The sequence below is a fragment of the Drosophila arizonae genome, chromosome 3 (genome assembly GCF_054131065.1).
Source record: "Drosophila arizonae isolate 15081-1271.41 chromosome 3, UAZ_ARI_1.0, whole genome shotgun sequence".
NCBI classification, from domain to species: Eukaryota; Metazoa; Arthropoda; class Insecta; order Diptera; family Drosophilidae; genus Drosophila; species Drosophila arizonae.
Window position 1 is genome coordinate 26,762,824 of NC_142923.1, and position 24,677 is coordinate 26,787,500.

Here is a 24,677-nt window from a genome sequence, read left to right on the forward strand (position 1 = left end):
TCATATTAATAACACACACACACACATACACACATGCACATACTTACATAAAAAAGTAGACACTGTATTTCCGGCCGTTGCTTGTCAATTTGGAGTTTTATACATTTTTTTTTATTTTATTTTTTTTTTTTATATTTATATTTTTGCTCTCATTTCGCTGTTTCAACCCTCAACTCGGCTTTGAACTTTCCGGTGAAACGTAGCATGAAATTTGTTTGTTTACAAACTGTTTGTATTGCATTTCTTGCTGCTGTTGCTCTCGTTGTTGTTATTGTTATTGCTCTTGCTGCTCTCGTTGTTGTTGTTGTTGTTGTTATTATCAAATGCCGGAAATTATTGTACGCTATGGCATCAGCATCGTTGTCCTCTCATCGAAAAACAACATCGCGTCAACTTGTGTGTAAATCCTGTTTATATACATATACATATACATATATATATACATATATATATGTAAGCGCTGCCCTGACTTTTTGCTGAACGCTGATTTCATGCATCGTTGACTAATATCGAAAGCACTGTGCAGCAGCAGTACCAAACGGCAAATATGCTGATTGCCAAACAACATGGCCAACAAACAGGAAAAACAATAACAGTAAAACCGACGTTAACAGCAAGCAGGATCTCCCCGTCTGCCAAATGGCATAGGGCTTAGCTTGTTTTTTTTTTTTTTTCTCTCTTTTTGTTTTTCGTTCTTTTATTTATTTATTTTCATTGTGCTCGCCTCGCTTATGGATAATGATAATTATAGCAGGTTGAGCTTAAAAATAGCATGTGTAGAGATAGTTGTCTCTAAAAATAAGAGGAATGCTATGATGAGTCATTCCAAGCTGGTTTTCAAAAGTTTTGAAAGAGAGCGGAATGCTAGAAGTGGAATAGCAGATTAATTACATACGGTTTTTAATCAATATTTTTGACATATATCATATATTTGTATTGATAAAGTTTGAAAAAAAAAAGAAATTATTTATATAAAATATTTTTATTTATTACTGTATTAAAATTATATATAATTTATAAAATTAAACTCGTATAATATATATAAAAACCCATTTATTCTTTTTTTTTAGTAATATCTGAAATATGGAATTTTCAGATTATAAAAACTTAACTTTCGACTGAATTACAGTGAAGCCAGGACAGACAGACGATATGCGAAGACAGAAAATGGACAAACAGACAGACAGACGATAATCTAGTCGCGAAGCAGTCAAAGCCAAACCAAACAGAACATAATCAAATCGAGTCGAGTGTTAAATCCGATCAGGATTATATATACATATATGTACCATACACCCACATACTGTGCCACGCCTACTTCTGCCTATCAACAAACTCATTGCAAACCCAAATCGCAAATTTCATTCAATATCAAAAAATAACAACTTCATGCAAAAACTCGTTTGCCACATTATGAATGTGTTTGGCAAAACCAAGAAGTATAATTTATTAAATGGCCCATCAACTGAAATTTGAAATGCAGTTTTCATAATTACACTGCAACGGTCAATAAAAGCAAAGGGCGCAGCAATTACAACTGACAAATTGCAGAGAAATACACACAAAAAAAGTAGATAAATATAATAAAACAACAATTATAATTTATTATCTGGATAGAGTTATGTAGGTTGTTTTATCTTTTTTTTTTTTTTTTCTTTTGTAAAAACTTTTTTGAATGATTGCATTTATTGTCCAAAATGTGATAAACTTTAAAGCATTTGGCCCGAGTTGCCAATACGATGCAAAATTGCGGTTAATTGAATTCAGTGAACAGCATTTGTAGCTCGTGTTGTTCTCGTTGTCGGTGTTGTCATTGTTGGGGTTGTTGTTATTGTTGCTGCTTGTCCAGCGGCTACATGGTTGGGCATTAATTGAAGTTTTGCCCCCTCTAATGGGGTTGACCGAACCGAACCGAACCGAACAAAATCGCGCATGACTAATTTTTCATGTTGCTTTTCAAAGCGGTTAAAACTAAAAAAAAAACCAAAAAAAAAAGTGTTAATACCCTACCTGTGGGTATGTATATATCTATTTTTTTTTTGTTTTTTTTTTCGTAAATTGTGTGGCAGGTGTAAAATAAGAATGTATTTATTGGAATACAGTTATCAATTAAATGTTATATATATGTATTCTTGATTAAATTAAAACAGCGATTGCTTCCTGAATTTCTTCCAATAGGTGAAATCAACCGTAAATAGTTAAAAATTTATTTGATTTATTAAAGATCCCAATTCACATACTTTTTTGACTTGACATTTAAATTTATTTATGTTTATTTAATTTACATCGACTGAATCCTGAATGTAACATAATTTATCCTATTAATTTTAATATATAAATAAATAAATAATTTTTTTTTACAAATTTATTATTTAAAAAATGAAAAAAAAAAAAATATATATATATATATATATATATATATATATACATAATTAAATTTTGTAGTAAACAAAATATTTTTAATTTCATTTTGAAAAATAATTCTCCTATATTATTTAAATATTTATATACATATATCTAGTGTCAAATTTGCGTATTCTCAATGCAGCTCTAATTCGTTGCAAGGGTATCCCAGGTTGAGATCGCTAACGAGCAACATTGTTGGTCTGGTCTTTACACTATTTGCCGTTACACATGCTGCATTCGTCTGTATTTTGTTCTATGCTTCAGTTTTAATTGACAGCTGTACAGCTGATAATAAAATGCTGATATGAGTGTGTGTCAGATGCCAAATTGACAATTCCTTTCGTCATGCCCGCACGGTTTTCATGTTCATTGTCAGCTGCAAAACTTTTATAGCTGCTGTTGCATGTGCATGTGTCGCATGTTGCATGACGTGTGGCAGCAATAGCAGCTGCTCTCTCGGCCCTTTATTTCGCTCTGTCAAACAGACAACATCAATAAAAGTCCGTAATGGAGAACTGCATCAAATGACATTTCTCTATCTTCCTTGGCATTCAAATGCTGTGCGAAATGGCTAGAATGATAATAAACAGATACAATGTTCCGTTAAAGGTTTTGTCTGCTGATGTTTGCAAGTGAGATTTTTCTACTGAAAACAAAAAAATAATAATAATTAATAATAAATAAATAAATATATTATTTAACTAATTACTAATTACAATTTATTCAAATTTTGAAGCATCCTTAATTTACATTTTAAAGTACGGAAGCCTCCTAATAGACAAAAATGTAATTATATATAAATTAATTGCTTCAGTATTTACTTGCAGCAAATGCTGCATACTTTCACCTTTAATAAATGGGACTAGTAAAAATTAAAAGTAAAAAAAAAAAAAAAAACAGAAATAATAATTTGCATTATTTTTATACATTAAATGCAAGGAGTACCCCTCTGGAATATACTTATTACACGAATGATACTTCGGAGCATACCTATTGAAAATATAGTAAATATGTAAATTTGTATGCAATTTTTGTTTCCAATTCATGGTGTTCTAGATTTCGCAGACTTCCCTTACTGGCGTAACAATTTGGATACATAACCTCAACTTGTGTAATCCCCACACAACAATTTTGTGCATAGCTGCACATTTATTTTCTGATACACAGGCACAGACACTGACGATGGCAAATAGTTGTTGTGCTGTTGATTTTTGTATGCCAATTGCCTCTGCTGCTAATCCCCATTGAATGCCCGTGACGCCCCAAAAAACTATGCAACAGAATGGAAAGAAAAGCCGAGCCGAAAATAAATATTCGCTCAGAGCTCGATTTTTGGGCCAAAACCTGCATTTAAAATGTATATTCGAATCGGTGCCTGGGCCTGAAATCCATTTGGCCAAGCGTTGCCTGTTTATGCATGCGACTTGCAGTTGCAATTTTGCACTGGGCTGCTGTCAACGGCAATGCAAAATTGCGAAATGCATTGCAGCTGCAACAAGGCGGCAAAGGCAAAGGCCTTGAATATCAACTGCATACCAATGTGCCATAACTTTTGCGCCAGGCCGGCCTCGAAAAAAAAAAAAAAAAAATGAAAACTTTCGCCAACGTGCAGAGGCATATGTACAGGACGGCCAAGTCCCGTGTGGAGTGTTCCATTTAACCCACAATCCACATGCCAAAGTGAGTGAGACACAGAGAGAGACAGAGACAGAGATAGCGAGAGAGATGGAGATAGCTGTGCGGCAGCATCAACTCCCGACACTCGCTCAATAATCAATTCCATGCTGTTGCTTTTCGGTTCCATCCTGTTGCCGTTGACTCCTTCGCATCGACAATGCTGTCGTTGTTCGTTGTGTGTTCTGGCTATGCTTCGTTGTCGTCTCTTGATACCCTGCATCAATTGGCTCAAGTGGAAAAATTGATGACTTACGTTCTGTATAAGTAAATGTTGCTAGGGAATTCTATAGTACAATAAAATACCTATATTATATGTGGATCTGCGAACTCTGTTGACATATTTAAAATTGGCTTTAAGTTATAGTATATAGTCTGTAATATTCTTTATAACATCTAAGCATTTTTAAGGTGGAGAAATACAGAAACAAAATTCAATGACAATATATAGGCTATTCATATTGTTGTTTGGGCTCACTAGGATGAATATATTTTTTCTTAAAAAGAAATATTTATTTTTATTTACCTTTTTTAAACATTTGAATTGTGTGTGTGTGTGTGTGTTTTTTTTGTTTTTTTTTTTTTTTATAAATATAGATATAAATATTAAATATTATATATATTAAATTCATTTAACAATTTTATTTTTATTTTATTTTATTTTTTTTTCTTATTTACTTTAAGATTGTTTTAAATAATTTAATTTCTTGTTTACAACTGTAAATATCCATAATTTTTATTTGCATATATATTAATATATTATTTAAAAAATTTTTATTTTCATACAAAAATCATTTACAGCATATCTTCAAGTCGAGCACTTGTACTTTTTACATATTCCCACTTGTTTTGTGTTACACTTGGCTTAGTTTTATACCCCTTTGTTGTCATCGTCGTCGGCGCCGCCTCCGTCGACATCGGCTGCCTCTGTCGCCGTGTGGCGTGAAAATTCAAATTAGATTTTAAAATTTAATAAATGTTTGTGCAAATTAAAACGTGGCAAAGGCATCAGTTGCCCCAACGCCTCAGCTGAGTTCAACTCAATTGTACTGCGCTCTAGACAGCGTGAAAAAATACACACACACACACACAACAATAATCCGAGTCACTTTTAATGGTTTTTTCTGTTTAGTCCCACAGACACACAGTCACACACAGACACACACTTGAAATTGGCTTTGTCCTCTTTACTTCCATTTGCACTTAACTTTTTGGCCCGTAAATTATATTTCTATGCATTTTATATGACTACAAAAGTCAATTGTATTACTTTAAGAGACAAGCAACAATTACAAATTTAAAAAAAAAAAAAAAAAAAAAAAAAAAAACGTATTTTTCTGTATAAGTTGTATATATAATTTCAAAGCTGAATATTTAATATATTTCGGATTAAAGTATGAACTTGTAAAATTGAATATATTCAATTATAATGCAATTTACTAAAAAGAAGTGGCTTACATTTTTTTTAGGGATTTTAGTATGACGAAGCGAACAGCACGGATTATAACTTAATTAAATCCGAAAAAAATTGTTTTTATTATTTAAAAACATTTTTGTATGAATAAGTACAATAATACATCTTTGCATCAATGAAAAAAAAAATCGCTGGCATATATATATTTTAATCTTTAATAACCATTTTAAAATTTAATCAACCAGCAGTTATAGCATTTAAATTAATTTTTTTTAAATAATGCTATAATATAGAAGTAAAAAATATATATTATGTATAAATAAAATCGATATAAAAATTATAAATTTTTTACATATGCATGTTAACGCCGTTTGGGTCTTATCATCATCTGAACGAATCGCAATGAATTTTTGTGCCAAGCAAACCAATTAATGCCATATTGATTTGTTCTTTTGGAACTGAAATATACTCCATTTAAATTACTGTAAACAAGAAGCAAAAAAGAAACTGAAAATAAATATATAATTCAGATATTCAAATATTACTCACCAATAATAACATTTACGAAACCACCAGCCCGATTCAAAATCCTGTGCACAATTATTTTCCGCTTGGTCGTTGTCGCGATCTGGTGTGGAGAATTTCATATATTTTTGCGCTGAGAGCGCATCACCTGCCGACCCATTGTATTGGCCCAGAACATGCAAGCCAAAATCTTCGGATTCGTTGCCTATTTTGAAATTATCGTAGTAGGCATAACGAATTTGATTATCAAAGTCTTGAAGATATATCAAGAGCTCATGGCGTCGTGATGAGGTTATCAAATGTATCTTCTGCAAGCCCATGAAAAATTCACCTCTTAAATCACCAAAACCAATTCTATAATCATTCCAATTGCGAAAGAAGCTGACCGAACCATCGCGACGACGTAATAGCACAGTCCAGCCGGAGCCGACCAGATGCGAGTCACAGAATACAGGGAAGGGCTCAGCTCCGGGCACTATATTCACATGTATATCTGTAGATTTGCCCAGACAGCTCGTCGCATGACAAGTCTTGACTTGTTTATCGTATATAAATAGCTTGTGAATCAATTGTTTTATCTTTAGATCGTCTTTGGTAATTTGGTTTCGCTGTTCGGCGACAATTTTTTCGTTGACTTTCACATTGGCCTCCAGTTCAGCTATGCGACGATCCTTTAATTCCAGTTTAATCAATTCACCCTCTGAGGCGGCATTATGTCGATTGATCAAGGCCTTGTTCGTCTCAATTAGATCATCCTTAATTCGGCTGCTGTTATTACAGGACACGTTCAATTCCCTGAGCTGCGTGAATTGTACTTCTTTATTCCGAACTGTTTCCTCACAGATACCAATACGGTTCTGCAGACTGGTCAATTGTGTCTCCGAATTCTTGAGACTCTCCTGATTCGCTTCGGCTTTCTTTTGCAGCTCATTTAGCTGTGAGGTCTTTCGGTTCATTTGATCTCGCCATAGATGCTCTTTGATGACCGTAGAATTCTCACAAACTCCCAGTTTTATTTTGACCGTATTTACCTGTTGCTCTGTCATCTTGACCATCCTATCCAGCTCCTTGATTTTGTCCTGTAATTCCGTGAAGTGATGTTGCTTTGTTTGCTGCAATATGGGCTTTACAATATTCAAGCAATATGTATTGCATTCTCCTTCCAAATCCTTGAACAAGGTCAGAGACTGAAACGTATGGGAAAATGTATTTGTTTGTTCAGGTATATGAACAAATTTGTTACTCACCGCCTGTGATTTGCCATTCGTATCGAAGGTTCCAAAGCGTTGAATATTAAAGGTGAATAACAATAAAATCGTCCAAAGATTTGCATAGTTTTGCATTATCTTTAGAAGGAATTCTCTTTATATAAATAATTAATTTTTCTTTCTTATATTGAGTAAATTCCTTGTACAGCTCTTTAAGCTCTGGCAAACACAGTTAAACTAATGCATTAGCTAAGTGAAGAAATTCCAATAGCTTTTGCATTGATTTATTGGAAGCCAACGCCATATTGTGTACGATACACAAATAACTGTTACAACAGCTGTCTAAAGCAGCCTATCGACAATAACTTCCAGTTTATTGACAATATCTGTGCCATTGTTAATGTCTGGAAATTGAGCAAGTACACACAGAGAGACAGCTGTGACTTTCATACGATAAGAGTGTATATAAGTATGTTATATATAGAGAAGCTGCTGCGATAATAAAAATATTACGTACAACATTGAATGTATATATAAGAAAAGTTATTATAAAAATGGCAATATGATTGTAATGATGCTGAGACGGTTTTATTGGGTATAAATCGTAATATTGATTGATGACGGTAATGTGAATGAGGAAATGAAATGAAAAATGGGAATGATAATGGCAATGACAATATTAACACTAGTGAAAATGACAATGAAAATGAAAATGGAAATGAAAATGAAAATGAAAAAATGACAATGACAATGAAAATGGCAATAACATTGACAATGACAATGACAATGAAAATGACAATGACAATGACAATGACAATTACAATTACAATTACAATGACAATGAAAATAACAATAACAATAACAATGACAATAACAATACCAATGACAATAACAATGACAATGACAATGACAATGACAATGACAATGACAATGACAATGACAATGACAATGACAATGACAATGACAATGACAATGAAAATGGCAATAACATTGACAATGACAATGACAATGACAATGAAAATGACAATGACAATGACAATGACAATGACAATGACAATGACAATGACAATGACAATGACAATGACAATGACAATGACAATGACAATGACAATGACAATGACAATGACAATGACAATGACAATGACATTGACAATGACTATGACTATGAAAATAAAAATGGCAATGATAATGCTAATAGTAATAGATAAATATATACTAAGAATGAAATTAAGAATTATACATATTAACTAAAAAGAGGATAATATATTAAAATGTAAAAAATTAAAAAAAAAAAGTTAAAACAAGTAAGAAAGCTCCAGTCGAGACTGCTCGACTAGGAGATACCCTGAACCCTCCAAGCTGATATTCTAATCATTCTGCACTTCTTTTATGCACACATACATACACATGCATCCACACGCACGCATAAGCCTGCGCTCTGCTAACTGCGCAGTAAGCAGCGACTGCGCTTGGGCTGCGCTGCAGTGTGGGCAATATTATGAGAATTTATTTGTTAAATAATTTCTTTTATAGACATACGATCTTAATGAAACTTTTAGAGCGTAATCATATGGTGAATATGTGTGTATATTCCAAAGCCCAAGTCTCTAGTATTTGAAATACGCTTTTTACAAAAGTGATGGTGAGGGGGTGAATTTAAGGGTGGGGGTAAATTTTAACAAAAACCGAAATTGTATAAATTGCATATAAGCATACATTAAAAATTTGGAGACTCTAGCAATAAAGGTGTAGAAGATATAATTTTATAACTGGTTTTCGATAAGGTTTTTTATCGATAAAAAAAGATCGGGATGAGTTATCGATTTTTAATGATAAACTTGATATGCGCGCTGTAATTACGGACATTTTAAAAAAAATTTGAAGTCTCTAGCTCTTATATCTTCTGAAATCGACGCGTTCATACATACGGACGGACGGACGGACGGACGGACGGACGGACGGACGGACGGACAGACAGACGGACAGGGCCAAATCAACTCAGCTCGTCGCCCTGATCAAGAATATATATACTTTTTGGGGTCTGCCACGCCTCCTTCTGCCTGTTACATACTTTTAACAAAACCATTATACCCTGATTTCCCATTTTCAATGGGTTCAGGGTATAACAAGTAAGAAAGCTCTAGTCGAGACTACTCGACTACGAGATCCCCTGAACCCTTGGAGTAATAGCTATTTCAATAATTTTTCGCGTCTATCAGCTTACACAAGAAACACGCACACACACACACACACACACACACACACACACACACACACACGCACGCACGCACGCACACACAGGCATACATACACACACATACATACACACACATACACACACACACATACACAAACAATTACATACATATACACACAACATAAACACGCATGGGCGGCAGTGAGCGCTTACTATGAGAATTTAATTGCTTAATAACTTTTTTTGTGGAAGTACGATCTTCATGAAACTTTCAGATTATGATTATAACATGAATATGCATGTAATTGCCAAAGCACAAGTCTCTAGTACTTGAAATACGCTTTTTACAAAAGTGAGGGTGAGGGGGTGAATTTAAGGGTGGGGGGTAAATTTTAACAAAAACCGAAATTGTATAAATTGCATATAAGCATACATTAAAAATTTTGAGACTCTAGCAACAAAGGTGTAGAAGATATAATTTTATAACTGGTTTTCGATAAGGCTTTTTATCGATAAAAAAAGATCGGGATGAGTTATCGATTTTTAATGATAAACTTGATATGCGCGCTGTAATTACGGACATTTTAAAAAAAATTTGAAGTCTCTAGCTCTTATATCTTCTGAAATCGACGCGTTCATACATACGGACGGACGGACGGACGGACGGACGGACGGACGGACGGACGGACGGACAGACAGACGGACAGGGCCAAATCGACTCAGCTCGTCGCCCTGATCAAGAATATATATACTTTGTGGGGTCTGCCACGCCTCCTTCTGCCTGTTACATACTTTTAACAAAACCATTATACCCTGATTTCCCATTTTCAATGGGTTCAGGGTATAATTAACAATAACTGGAATTATAACAGAAACAATTTAATACATATCACTTAAACTATATATGTATACGTTCAATAGTATGTATCGAACGTACATATAGAAAACGCCTGCATTAAAAATAGCCTTCATCTTTCTCTTATTTTCTGAAAATTTGCGATACGCAGCAAATATTTTGCATTTCGAAAACTAAAACTAAACCAAAAAAACGAAATTATAAAATCGCACTCATTTTATTAGCCATTTGAATAATTTATATAGCCATTTAATTGCTAAACCATGCTCGAAAAATGCGTTGACATGTTAAAGGATGCACAACCACAGTCTGTCATTCGAAATATTTTAATATTTTGTGCCTGAGAACCACGCAGCAGTGGCAGCGGCAACAGCAGCCGCACCACCCAAACCCACTTCTAAGCCCAACAGTTTCCACCAATTTGCATTGTTGGCGAGCAGACAAAGGCGAGCTGAGGCCATTTCACACACACTTTAACATTTGCATAAATTTTAATGTACACACACATAGGCATACACACGCACACCCACATGCATACGCAGGCAGACACGTGAGAGCCACAACAAATGCTTGTCGGGTGCATGCACTTGGTGTGTGGGCTGTGGGCTGTGGGCATGGCGTGGGCGTATGTAGCTGTGTGTGTGTGTGTGTGTTAGTGTGGGTGTGGTAGACGACAGGTTTAAATACATTTTGCACTTGGCAATGGGGGAAAACAGCAACAGCTTCCACACCAAATGGCAACAATTTTTGCCCAAATATGCATATGTATGTATGTATGCATGTATACACATACAATATATATATGTATGCATGTACGTAGCTGTGCACAGGTATGCTGGTGGGCTGGTGCTCTGCTGCAGCTAGGCACCCGTAATAACGAGTTTTGCGGTAAATTGAATTGTTGGACATTCCGCACACACTAAAATCGTTTTCGTTCGCTGCTCGCTGCGGTTGAGGTTTTTGGCGTTGGGTCACACGAACCGGAGCCGGAGCCGGAGCCAAAGCCGGAGCGTTGATCCTTAACCGGTTGAGCTGGCCATATGCCCGTCTCGTCTTCCAACTCATTTTTGACGAGGCTGTACGCAAACATTTATTGATATACCTCCATATATGGTGGGTGAGTGAAGGGATTGTGTTGACTGACCGTTAACAACAGGACATGCCCCTTGGCATATGCGTGGACAGGAAAATGCATGCGGCCAGAAATTATGATGGTCATCAATTTCATTTCCGTTAGCTCACGTTATGTGTGCAACAAATATTAAATGCAGCCTGTACTGAGAAAAAACAATTTTGGATATAGCTAGATGAAGAGGAAAACTTTTTGAGATTGCTGAGGGCATAATTCGATTAACTTAATTTTCTCGTAACTATAATAATCGCTCTAAACTACAGCCAGTGTTGGTAAGCCAACTATTTTTACATAAAATAAATTTTTAGTTTTAGTAAGTACGGTATATTTATTAAGCACATTTTGAAATACTTTTAGAGGAAACTAATTTTACAGTTAAAGGGCAGATCAATATATTATTTTATGAAGAGAGCCAAATTTTGAGATTGTGGAAGAAAAATAGGTACCTAAATATAAATAAATGAATATGAAATGACATATCTTATTATTATTACTTTTTAACTTAAAATAAAATTTTGTTAATTTTTTAAGTATTAAATTTATTTATTTTAGAATACCCTGTATTTATATATTTTTGTTTAATTAAAATTAAAATTATTTTTTTTTTTTTTTTAGTTTTAATAATTAATGTTTATTCTTTTAGAATACACTGTAATTTTATTTTATTTTTTAAATTAAAGTTTAAGTCAAATTTGTTTTATAATATTATTAATTAATACTTATTTATTTATTTTAGAATACCCTGTAATTTTATATAAAGCTATATAGCATACCTCTTGAACAGCATTTAAATATGGAATACCACTTGTTAAGCAATTTTTCCAATTAGAAACACACACATATGCAAATGTGCATAAACAAGAAGCCAGTTAGATATGACAATAGTCAAATCACATGACCATGTGGTACATGGCGTATGCGTAATGTGGCCAATTGGATTTACACACTCACATATGCAAGTTCAGAAAGAGAGATAGATAGATAGAGGTAGAGAGCGAGAGAGAGAGAGAGAGAGAGCAAGTAGTTGAATTGAGGCAAAGATTTTAGCCAATGCCTTGCACCATAATTCAAACGGCTGCAGTTCATGTCCTTGTGACAGCTGCAGCAGCAGCAGTAGCCGCATCCAGCCAAGGACAATTTCCAACTAAATTTTAAAATTTAGAGCACACATGCCACACACGAGGGGGCGGGGTGGAGGCGCTCGGCGAATGGCTGTGTTGCCATGCAACAGCAAGACTCGAACTCGAAGTCAGAAATTTGCTTGTCTTGCCTCAAAATATGCATAAATCTTGAGCTGGAAATTTATATTTACATTTTGCTCGTGCTATTTAACAACATTTGGTCAGCCAAGGCAACTGCTGCCAGACGAGCAGAGGGGAGCAGAGTGGAGCCTTGCTCTCGCTGTTGAATATTTTGAGGTTTTGCTTGCAACTCAGGCCAGGACAGAGTAGCGGAGCCATCACCAAGCCCACATAGCGGGCCGAAAAACTCATGCGCCGTTATGCGGATTTGTGCAGCGGCTTCAGAAAACATTTGCATTTTACCACTGTGCACTTGTTCGATGCAGTGAGTGGGAGAGAGAGGGCGGGAGTGAGGCAGGCGTGGCTGGAAGTTGTTTGTTTTATTACAAGTGCCAAATAATTTAACTACTAAAATATTAAATTTCTGTTTGAATAGTTGTCAGAGAGTGTCCTTGTGGATGCCGCTCCACACACATACACATACATATATGTACGTATATAGATAGAGCCCCTGGCAATGGCTATAAATTGTTGGCTACCTAACATGCTCCCCCTCAACATGCCTGTGTGTGTGTGTGTGTGTGTGTGTGTGTGTGTGTGTGTGTGTGCACACACATATGTGAACTGTGGCAACTCAATGTGTGCTTAGGGAATCAACGGGTCATGTGTTTGAGTTTAATTAAAAAGGGGCATTAGGATAAAAACTTTTATAAACGTGCCCATATTCACTCGTATTCCTAAATGATGTATATGCCAAGTTTATGCTGGAACAATAGCAAGTGGCAGAGTGAGACAGACAGAGGGAGTGAGAAAGAGAAAAAAAGTGTGTGGCTGTGTATGTGTGTGCAGTTTATACAGGTGTATTAGTTACACATGTTGAAGAAGTTGAATGTCGGAGTAAAGCTGCTTTTTAACTACCCTCTTTTATGTTTTAATGGCCAACTAAAGTTGCGAACGTATTTTCAGTTACAAAATGAAAGTTAATGAAACCAGAAATTAGAACTGCGCATTGAAATTAACATAAATAAGAGCAATGCAAATGAGTTAAATAAAATGAATAATAAAATGCAGAAATGTTGAAATTAATATATAATAATTTCATTCTGAAATATGAAATAAAATCTAGAGTGTTGGAGAGCTGAAAAAATGCAAGTGAACTAACTATATTCAAAACTAAATTACGACGTATTAATAATTATTGCTTATATTAATACATTATCATTATATTAATATTATATTGTAAACAAAAAATAGGAAAAATAATTAAAAAATTAAAAAAAATCAATTAAATGTCTTAAGACAACAAATTAAAATCCTTTATTTCTGTTAAAAAAAAAAAAAAAAAAAAAAAACTACAGATTCATTCGATATCTTTGTAAAAAAAATGTAAATTTATAAAAATTTAAATGAAGAAAAAATGAAATTGATGTCAAATCTCTATATTCATATACGAAATGAATAATTTTGCGAAGCATTTTTTAAATGAATAATATTTATTTATTTATTTATTTATTTATATATATATATATATATATATATATATATATATATATATATATATATATATATATATTTTTTTTTTTTTTTTTTAATTTTTTTTTTTATTATTATTATTTTTGTTACACTAATTTATTTTTCTAAAAGGAATTCTTTTAAAATTATGGTTTCTATGTCATTTTATTTCTAGTTCTAAATTTCGATTTACATAAATGCAAATTAAATTTATGGTCTTAGCTTGTTTAGAAACTATCGAATGCAATGCATATTTAGTGTGCTCAATGCAGCTAAGCGAATTGGCAAATGGATTGTTAGAGTATTTATCGAGCTACAGAATACTTTTTAATAGAAATGCCGTCAATAACTGAGATAAAACCCATTGTGGACAACAAGTCGAGCAGCAGCAGCTGTCAAAAAGAATAACAAGATGAAGAAGAAGAAGATGTAACAAGAGGAAACAAACAACAACAATAGCAACAACAACAATAACAACAAGTGCAATAAACACTTCATTCAGCAAGTTTAAATTGAACTGAAAATTGTGGTTTAGCTGGCACTTCAAATCCAAAAATGAAAAACACACACACACAAAGACACTCTGATACACTCACACACTACTCCTACACTAGTTTAGACAGCCATCGATTATGGCAGGTGGCTTAAGAGCGAGTGGGCGTTGGGTGGTGGGGCAGGGCTGCGTGGGCGTGCGGCGTGCTAGAGACCCGCTGGCGGCTGTCATGTGGTCGATTTTAAGTGCTTCACTGGTTGGTTATTTTCTGGGCATCGTTGGTGGGCGTGCCCAGTGTGTCGGCCACTTGATAATGACTGCGATGACAACAGCATCAAGGCGAGCATTGGCGACGTTGTCTTCAAAACAGAACTCGATGCTCGCATCGACTGGCAAGTGCAATTTGCTGTGGCTAAAACAGCAGCAACCACTAGAACAACAATAACAATAACAACAACATCCACTACAACAACAACTACGTCATCTACTGCTGCAAGCACTTGACTATTTCCGAATTGCATTGGCAAACATTTCGATTTTTATTTCATTTGCAATGATTTTTCAATGAGCATTATGAATTCCATGTGTGTGTTTCTGTTTTGTTTTGCAGAATAAAATTGGAGAAAAATAATAAACTTAAGAAGATTTTAAATTATTATTTTATATTTTAGTAAAAATAATAAAAAATACATAGAAGATAGTAAGCAAACATAATCATACTATATTATAAAACATGTAAGAAGGCTCTAGTCGAGACTGCTCGACTAGAAGATACCCTGAGCCCTCTAAGCTGATATTCAATTGATATTACACAATCTTTGTATCGATCAACTTTATATACACAGTAAATCTGAAGTCTTAGGTACAAAAGTGCTCAAATTAGGCTGAAAAGCAATGTCGATTTTTCGATTATTCTCGATAAAAAAGTTATCGGACTAGTTATCAAAAAATATGATAAACTTGTATTGCGTATGGTACACACGAGTATACATGCCAAATTTCAGCTCTCTAGCTCTTACAACTTCTGAGATCGACGCACTCATACGGACGGACGGACAGGGCTTTATCGATTCAGCTCGTCACGCTGATCAAGAATATATATACTTTATGGTATGCCACGCCTCCTTCTGCCCGTTACATACTTTTTCACAAAACCATTATACCCTGATTTTCCATTTTCAATGGGTTCAGGGTATAAAAATATAGATATATACAATATACAATAAATAGGTATATAATTTATATTAGAAGATAAATATAATTATACTTTATTGTATATAAAGAGAAGGAAATAATATACAAAATAACATAATCGATACTGCTTAAATTTAAATTATGCGAAAAATTTATTTTAAAAATTGAATTATAATCTGGGGTATGTCACGCATACTTTTCATAACACATTCTAATTAAAATATAATACGCAGGTTATAAAGAAATAACATCGATATTATTAGATATCGAAGTAAATGATACAATGAATATGTAATTATTAGACAGATACGACACAGCACTATCCTAATTAAGAATTTATATACTTCATGTTATGGGCCGCGCTTCCGTGATAGTCAGAATTCCCATATTTATGCAAAAGGCAGAGAAACTGAATTATGTACCTTGCCTTTATGATATATATATAGCTGTCGCATTAATATCAATATCTCAATATCAATATCTAAATTAATAAGAATATGCGCAAATAAGTCAATGTCAACATATAAATTAAAAAGATAATTAATATCTTAATATTCATTTTAAATAGTTTGAGTTTGAGTTTACTGCCAATTTAAAATTAAATCAACTTTTGCTTATTTACAATCCCCAACAATTCACAGTTTTTCAGTTCACTTCAGACGGAGATTGCACAAAATACATATTCATTGAATGGAAATGCTTCATTAAATACGAAATATATTTAACCGTCTCTTGCTCTCGCTTTGGTTATGCAAAATTCTTGTGTTTATTGAAGGATTTATTGTGCAAATTTCGAGTGTGCCTCAGCCTATTTGGCAAATGCCTCGTTAACGGCTTTAGATTATGTTTGAATGCTGGCAGACATAAACGTTACGTAAGCACCGTAGTCATAAACCACGTTTATCATGCCCAAACACGAAATCTTCCTCGGCTGCACTTCATTTGATATCCTTTGGAGTCGTTTGGATTCCATTGGAGTCCTGCTGCTGCTGCCTGTCTGCCTGCTCCTTGCTGCCTGCTGCCTGCCCGCCTGCCCGCCTGCCTGCTTGCTGTCTGTCCTGGCTTTTATCTAATGTACTTGTCTGCTGGTCTGCCTTTTGCCCAGAAGGCAGTCCACTAACTAAGTATCCTTCATCAAAGTTGCACCCGCACCCGAACCATCAAAGCAACCAAACGAGCCCCGACCAAAAATCTCTCCACACAAAAAAAATAACAACAGCAACAACAACAACATGAACAGCTCCGGACTCCAAGTAAATATTTCCACTTTTCGGCCACAAATGCAATTGGGCCTGATGATATTTGTTACTTCCGTTTTGGCTTGCAATAGAGGAAATGAAGTTCGTACTGTTGTTGTTCTTGTTGTTGTTGTTGTACACTGCAACAAGCTGCGTTCGCACAACTCTAGTCAGATTTGTCAGCTTAGCAATTGTCTGGGCTATTCTTTAGTAATTTATGTTGTTTTCTCAAATTTATTGTGGCATAAATAAAAATATTTTGTCAGATTTCTCTTGTTAAATTTTAAATTTATAATGCTTAACAGTTAAGGCAATCAACAATGTTTTTCTCCTTTTTTTTTTTAATAAATCTCAAGAGTGAGCAGAGCTGCCAGTGCTGTAAGTGCTGTAAGTACTTAAAAGTTCAAGACTGCTCAAATTTTTGTTTTATAAATTGAAAGAGATTTTATTCGTAGGCATATATATTAAATCAGTATTGCGATCATATATTATTATTTATCTTTGCTTTATTATTATTTTTATTATTATCTTTGCTTTTTAAATAAAAGTACCTTCAAACGTATTATTTTAATTTTTTGGAGAACTATTATTATTAATATTTCATATTTATTCGTTTAATAATAATAAAAAAATACTTAAGTTTATGTTTTATTAAGCTTTAAAAAATTATTTTACATTTGACATGACATGACAGAGTAAAAATCTATAAAGAAGTGAAAATTCAATTAAAAATCTTGTCAAAAATAAACAATAAATCAATAAATAAATAGAAAAAATAAAAAAATATTTTTAAAAATTATAACTTAAGTAAAGCATATAAAAAAATAAAAATAAATAAATAGTAAATAAAATAAATAATGCATATCTTCAGGGCAATGGTAATTCAATTTAAATATTATTTTAAAATATAGATAAAAATTAAATTAAATAAAACGATAATCATTTAAAGTTTATTGAATTAAATTGAATAGTAATTTGAATACATATTCATAAATGTATAAAGCATAATGAAAATAGTTTTAGTTTTTCTCTTTTTCAAATATTTTTATACATATACCTATATATATCCCACCCTTATTGTAATAGTCCCCCAATAATTCGCTCAGTGCTGAGGCAAACCACAAATTTCCTGTTGTTATTGCATGTATGGTTTTTTTTTTTTTTTTTTTCTCCAATTGCTGGTGAATCCCTGCGAATAATCTGCGTAAACATCAATTTGAATGGTTCGGCCAGGCGCGCTTACAACAGGATAAGCTATTATTCACTATTCAGCACACACAACTCAGCTAGTCAACATTCCCAATAGACTGGGCATTCACCTTGTACGCTCTTCACTCACCGATGTTTGATGTTTCAGGAAAATCCCAAAAAACTAAAGAAACCCAAAATGAAACCGCAATGTTTCATTTGTTTTATGGTCAAATTGCATGCAATGGAAATTTGAATATATATGCAGTGATATATATGTGTATATGTATAAGTGTGCGTGTGTGCGTGGCTTAGTATGCGGCCCTTTGAGCACATTTCTAGCCACTTTATCGCCTTTTCACATCTACTCATTGCTTTCTTATCTTGGAGCATTACCAGCGTCTGCATAGCAAATTCCAGCCTAACTGTTGGATATGTCTGTGTGAATGTGTGGGTGTATATACATACATATATCTGTGTCCGCATGTGCCCAATTCCAGGCACTTGTCCCATTGAAACTTTGTGCATTGTGTGACAAGTCGACATATACATATGTGTATTGCACTCTCCCTCTCTGCTTCTTTCTCTCTCTTTCCCCCAGTCTCTTTGTCTCTGTTACTTGCTCGAACTTTGCTAGTCTAACTGTGTGTCTCTTGGTCTCGGGTCGCTTGTTGATATTGCACTTTGCCTTGCATGCAAAAATTTTTGGCAACTGATGCGCCGCCTGTGGCTGCGAGCTTAGGGGCCAAAAGCCAAACAGTTGCTTGGCCAAATGAACTTTTCTAATACCATGAACCAAGAGGCAATACCAGAAACCTGCAGAAACCCCTACACCGACTCCCCTGGCTCTATCTCCTTGCCTTAGGTTCTAGTTGGGCTTTTGTGCCCCCAACGTAGACTCTTAGCAAGAGCTTTAGTTGTCGGACGGTGCCCAGCCTCGTTTTCATTCATGGCATGGCAAATTATTCTGTCGTTAATTAGTGAACGATACACACATACACACGCACACACACAGTTCTTGGCTTATTTCTACATCATTTGCACGCACTCAAAGTTGTGTATCTGAAACTCGGAACTGATGTCCTGTCATTCCATTGCTATATGAACATTTCTCTGCCTCCCCTCACACACACAAACACACACACACACCCACACAAACTTGTCATTATCCTGGCTGGACCACAAATTGCTTTGGCTACCATTTTCATTTGCTTTTAGGCTCTAACTAACCATTTTGCCTCGTCTTCTTCACAAATTCTTGTTTATCTTGGCTACGGCACTTGAATTGAGTGACAAGCAGCGCCGGCCATGGCCAATAGTCGCTTGATTGGGGTTCCATGCAGGTGACCGGAGTTCCGGAGCCCAGGTACTAGAAATTTAATAGCCACAACAATTAGACAACGAAAATTGGGAAATAATTTATGAACTCAACCAAAGTAACGATAAGTATTGCTATATGCTGGTTAATGAGAGTCTAGAAAAATTTGTCAGCTTTTGAAGTATTACAAATGACCTAACAGGTGATAAAAGCTATATATAGTTAAATATTTATCCACCCTTATCTGAGAATTATATTGATTTTCATGTTGTCTGCGTCGTCATAGCCCCATTCTGTCTGGAATATTATATTAATTTAGATGTTATCGATAATATAAATAGTTGATAAAGTGTAGTTATCGTTGTTAGTGTTAGTTAATATATTTTAGCATTTGTTATCCATATAAATTTGCTAATAAATGCATGAAAACTAAAGAACAAATCATATCAATTATATGAGCGGGTGAAATGTTATTGATAATATAAAGAGTTATCGAATCAATCAAACTTATAATATATCAAACTTATAAACGAATATATCAAACTTATAAATATAATGTTATCGATAACTAAAACTTTCAAGATGTCGCTGTATCTCTTAAATCTCTGTAATCTCATAAAATAGTTCAGCAGTTTAAATGTTATCGATTGACATTTATGTCATCGATATATCAGTGCTGATGAAAGGATGATAAAATAAAATTGTGTAATGGTCGCAAGCCAAAAAAAAAAAAAAAATAGGGTAAAAAAAAAAAAAAAATAGCAAAAGTATCTGTTCAAAAAGTACGCGCGCTTGCAAAAGCTTTGGAAAGGTACACTGAACCCTTTCATTGCATGCAGAGCTGCATTGAGAGCTTTCGGTGGGGGCCGAAAAAGTTGTCGCGCACGCGCAACAGCTGATCGTGTCGCGCTGTGCGAATTCTGCAGCGACAAGTATTAGTGCAGCCAACTTTAGGGGCAATAAAACCTTTAAGCTTTTATCTACCCAAAGCTATATAAGCCGAAAAAGTAAAATAGTCAGCCCTTTTTTCTAGAACTCCACGTTGCGACTTTACAATAAGTCCATATATATATATAATATATATACATATATGGCGAGGAACACGTGCGCTACAATAATTTAAAAAAAAGGTACGAAGATTGGCATATTGTGGCATATTAGCTAAATAAAACAATCATTTTCTCTAGAGCAGCCAAACAAAATTTTCTTGACGCCCGTGTCAAATTTGGGCACGGCAATATAGCAAAGCCTGCCCTAGACACGGGCTCTGTTTTAAATTTTTTTGCCCCATCAAGATCGATCGGAGCAACTTTATCGAAAGGCTGGAGGAACTTCAACAGCAGGCGGGGGAAACACAAAATTGAATAGTGGCCCATAAATCGAATAGTGGCATAGTGACATATAAACATATAAAACTTTTAACCCCAAAAACTCTAAGCCGCGAAAATCTAAAAGTGAAAAAAGAAAAAAACTTTACACAGCCAAGAACAAAAAACTCTAGTTCTACCATAATCAACTAAACGAAAAAAAAAAAAAGAACAAAAAACACACCTCAATTACATATGTGACGTACACTGTAAAAATTTTGTTACTAGCAACTAAAATAGTTCACCCAAATTAAAAAAGTAAAATGTAAAATTAAAACCCACCACTTAAAAGTAGCATGAAAATAGAAAAAATAATACGATGACGTAAAACAAAAAAAAAAAAAAAAGAAAAAAAAAAAACACCCAATAACATAATAATGAAATATTAAAATTTATCATATATATGCATATATATATATAGATATATATATATATATATATATATATATATATATATATATATACACATAACAAAGTAGAAAATACCAAAAAAAAAAAAAAAAAAAAAAAAAAAAAAAAAAAAAAAAAACATGAAGTAAAAGAAATTATATATAAATGTATAACCAAAAATAAAGTAAGAAAGAAAAAATAATAATAATTTGAATAGATATAAATATAAAAAGAAGTATACAAATGTAGAGGTAAAAGAAAAAAAAAAAAACAACAAAAACTGTGTGTTTGTCCGCCCCTATATTCTTTTTGTAACCTCAACGCCACGCTACAGCTACCACGAGGAAAGGCCTTTCATCGCTGGAGTGAAAAAAAATCTAAAGATCATGTAAGTGCTGGAAGATACCCTGTACTCCCATTCCCCCCAAATCAAACCATTATATTTTCTTTTAATTAATGAATTATTAAAAAGGAATATATATATATATATATATATATATATATATATATATATATATATATATATATATATATATATATAAAAACAAGAGATAAGAAAAAATTTAATAATAAAATGTTTGAAGATAAGTGCATGCAATAATGAAAGAAAGAATATATTTTTTTTTAAATTAAAATAATTTTTTTTTTCGTAACCCCATTTTTTAAATAAAGATATTAAGATTTTATATTTTATATTTATATTTATATCTATTCGATTTCAAATTTAGCTAAACTAAATGTTGATTCCACCTAAATTGTAAAATACAGAAAAAAAAAAAAACAATGAGGTAAAATAAACAAAGAAATAAATAAGTAGATAAATAAACCAAATTTAATAAGTTAAATATATATAAATATATATATAAAAAAAAAAAAAAATTAGGTAAAATGAACAATTAAATAAATTAATGAAATAAATAAAACAACCTTAGCATGAAATAAAAAAAATAAAAATAAAAAAAAAAATAAAATAAATTATAAATAGGAAATAAATAAATAAAGAAATAAATAGGATTTAATAGCAGGAAAGATTTACGATAGAAAATAGAACCATTTAAAGAATAGCATAAAAAAAAAAAAAATAAAATAAAAAAAAAAGGCTAATAATAATGTAAAATAAAAATGTAAAATAATAACAACATTGTTAGTATAAGAAAAATAATAGATTGTAATTTTAGTATCCCAATGTCTAGATGTTACTTAAATGAATGAAAATGAATACTATGAATAATAGGAATGAAACCAAGAATGATATGAGTCGTTAATCTGGAAGAAGGGTGAAATAATGGGGTAGGCTAGTTAGTGTTGGAGCTTCTTTGGGGTTTTTCTGTTAAAATTATTTAAGAAAAACTATGGTTGGGTGGGTAAAGAGCGCGTGTGCCGAATGCCATCTATGGCCACGCTGAGTTGTGTCGGTGTTCTTGCTGTAAATTTGTGCCAGTCCTTCCCCTACTTCCGCAATATAATTTGTTTTTTTTTTTTTCGTGGAGTATAGCTCCACCTCGAGTTTAAGGGATCTTAAAAATTAAAATTTATGAACTCTGATCGCAAGGCAGAAAAGAACCCCCCCACACTCCCGACGAGCGACGGTACTAGAAGGTCCCGCTTATCTGCCTTGCGACCGAAAAAAACAAAGCCCAGCCGGTGCTTTGTTTAGTCTCATCCGAGAGAGTTTCTCTGCATGAAGGATTATGTTTACATAAATTTTTGGCGCCCAACGTGGGGCATGAAAGTATGCAGCTTTATAGGCATGAAAGTATGCAGCTTTATAGGCATCACGCTTTCAGAGTCCCATTTTTAATGTTCAAATAGTCAATACTGTCTGCTCTCTATTCGCAGAGAAAGAGTTGGCTGTTTGAAACACCCATTTTGGTGATGGTTGAAAAACTCAGTGTCCAGAGTGCTGAAATAGATTGGACTTGCTTGGTCGGCCTATCGCAACTGTGACAGATGAGTCAAATCAAGTCTTAATAGGGACTACGAAGCTGAAAGATTCGAGCTGAATCTCAGACCGAGAAACCCGGAATAGATAAATTCAACTTATAATAACACCTGAATCACCATGTTTGCTCGTTTGTTTTCGTATAGTTGTTATTTCATCTAGATATTATTTTAATTGTGTTTTGTAAAATTATCAGATACGATTCCAGAATATTGTATATTGGGCTCAGCTCGGATATCAATACTGATTGTTCTCTGGTAGTTGTTGCAGGGCCAAATGAGATAAATCTGGGTGCAATATAAACTCATACCCGTCTGGCCAGTAGATGTTGTTATGACAGAAGTTGCTAATGTGGATAGTGTTGTCTGGAACTTGTGTATATGCTGCATTGGCGTATCCTTGCCGAACACTCACACTTTAGTTAGCTTTTGCATAGCAATACTCTATAACCAGCTTTAGTAGCAATAGCCCAAAATCCATTGTTTCCCCTAATTGTATAATATAGCAAGAACAGCACACAACAGCACAAAACCTAGCTACCTTCCCCATTATATCAACCCAGACTTGTAACATTTATTAGCAAATCATAAAATATTTAGATACAAAATGCCTATTTCAAGAAGTCCTCAAGATATGCGCACAGTAGAGAAAACTGTTAGTTTGTGTAGTCTTTGCAGCCAAGGGATGAGCAATACCCAGCAATGTTATTGTACCCCTTGTAAGCACAATTTTCACAAGTTATGTCTAGAACAGTGGCTAGAAAATAAGCAAGAATGTCCGGAATGTCAGTCCACATTGGACCCAAGGTCAATTAAGTTGGTTATTGGCAACTGTTCACCTGACCCGAAACCAGCTTCCACATCAGCAATTCCAGGTAGTTCGCGTATGGTAACGCGTAATTTAGCCAAAGACATTAAGCAATAGACATCCGAACATATTCCCGCTAATATTCCGTCTAACGGTGGTATATTATCGGGTGGTGTAATGGTCGCAAGCCAAAAAAAAAAAAAAAATAGGGTAAAAAAAAAAAAAAAATAGCAAAAGTATCTGTTCAAAAAGTACGCGCGCTTGCAAAAGCTTTGGAAAGGTACACTGAACCCTTTCATTGCATGCAGAGCTGCATTGAGAGCTTTCGGTGGGGGCCGAAAAAGTTGTCGCGCACGCGCAACAGCTGATCGTGTCGCGCTGTGCGAATTCTGCAGCGACAAGTATTAGTGCAGCCAACTTTAGGGGCAATAAAACCTTTAAGCTTTTATCTACCCAAAGCTATATAAGCCGAAAAAGTAAAATAGTCAGCCCTTTTTTCTAGAACTCCACGTTGCGACTTTACAATAAGTCCATATATATATATAATATATATACATATATGGCGAGGAACACGT

General features: G+C 33.9%; 2 protein-coding genes and 1 long non-coding RNA gene across 6 annotated transcripts in view; 2 read left to right on the top strand and 1 right to left on the bottom strand.

Annotated features, from left to right (window-relative positions):
• kuz (zinc-dependent metalloprotease kuz) overlaps nucleotides 1-24,677 on the top strand; it is a 187,551-nt gene that overhangs the window by 138,916 nt on the left and 23,958 nt on the right. The gene's annotated exons all lie outside the window — the stretch shown is intronic.
• Nucleotides 5,733-7,469, bottom strand: LOC108609581 (uncharacterized). The gene is made up of 3 exons (XM_018001301.2): nucleotides 7,267-7,469; nucleotides 6,044-7,206; nucleotides 5,733-5,976 (listed from the first exon to the last, which is right to left on the bottom strand). The coding sequence occupies exons 1-3, from the start codon at nucleotides 7,360-7,362 to the stop codon at nucleotides 5,856-5,858; spliced, it is 1,380 nt and encodes a 459-aa protein (XP_017856790.1). The 5' UTR covers nucleotides 7,363-7,469; the 3' UTR covers nucleotides 5,733-5,855.
• Nucleotides 7,555-24,677, top strand: part of LOC149269976 (uncharacterized) — a 23,985-nt gene continuing 6,862 nt past the window's right edge. Inside the window, exons 1-2 of the long non-coding RNA XR_016268921.1 lie at nucleotides 7,555-20,726; nucleotides 20,789-24,677. The exon at nucleotides 20,789-24,677 is cut by the window's right edge and continues 6,862 nt beyond it. This is a non-coding gene — a long non-coding RNA (uncharacterized LOC149269976). The remainder of the gene's footprint in view (nucleotides 20,727-20,788) is intronic.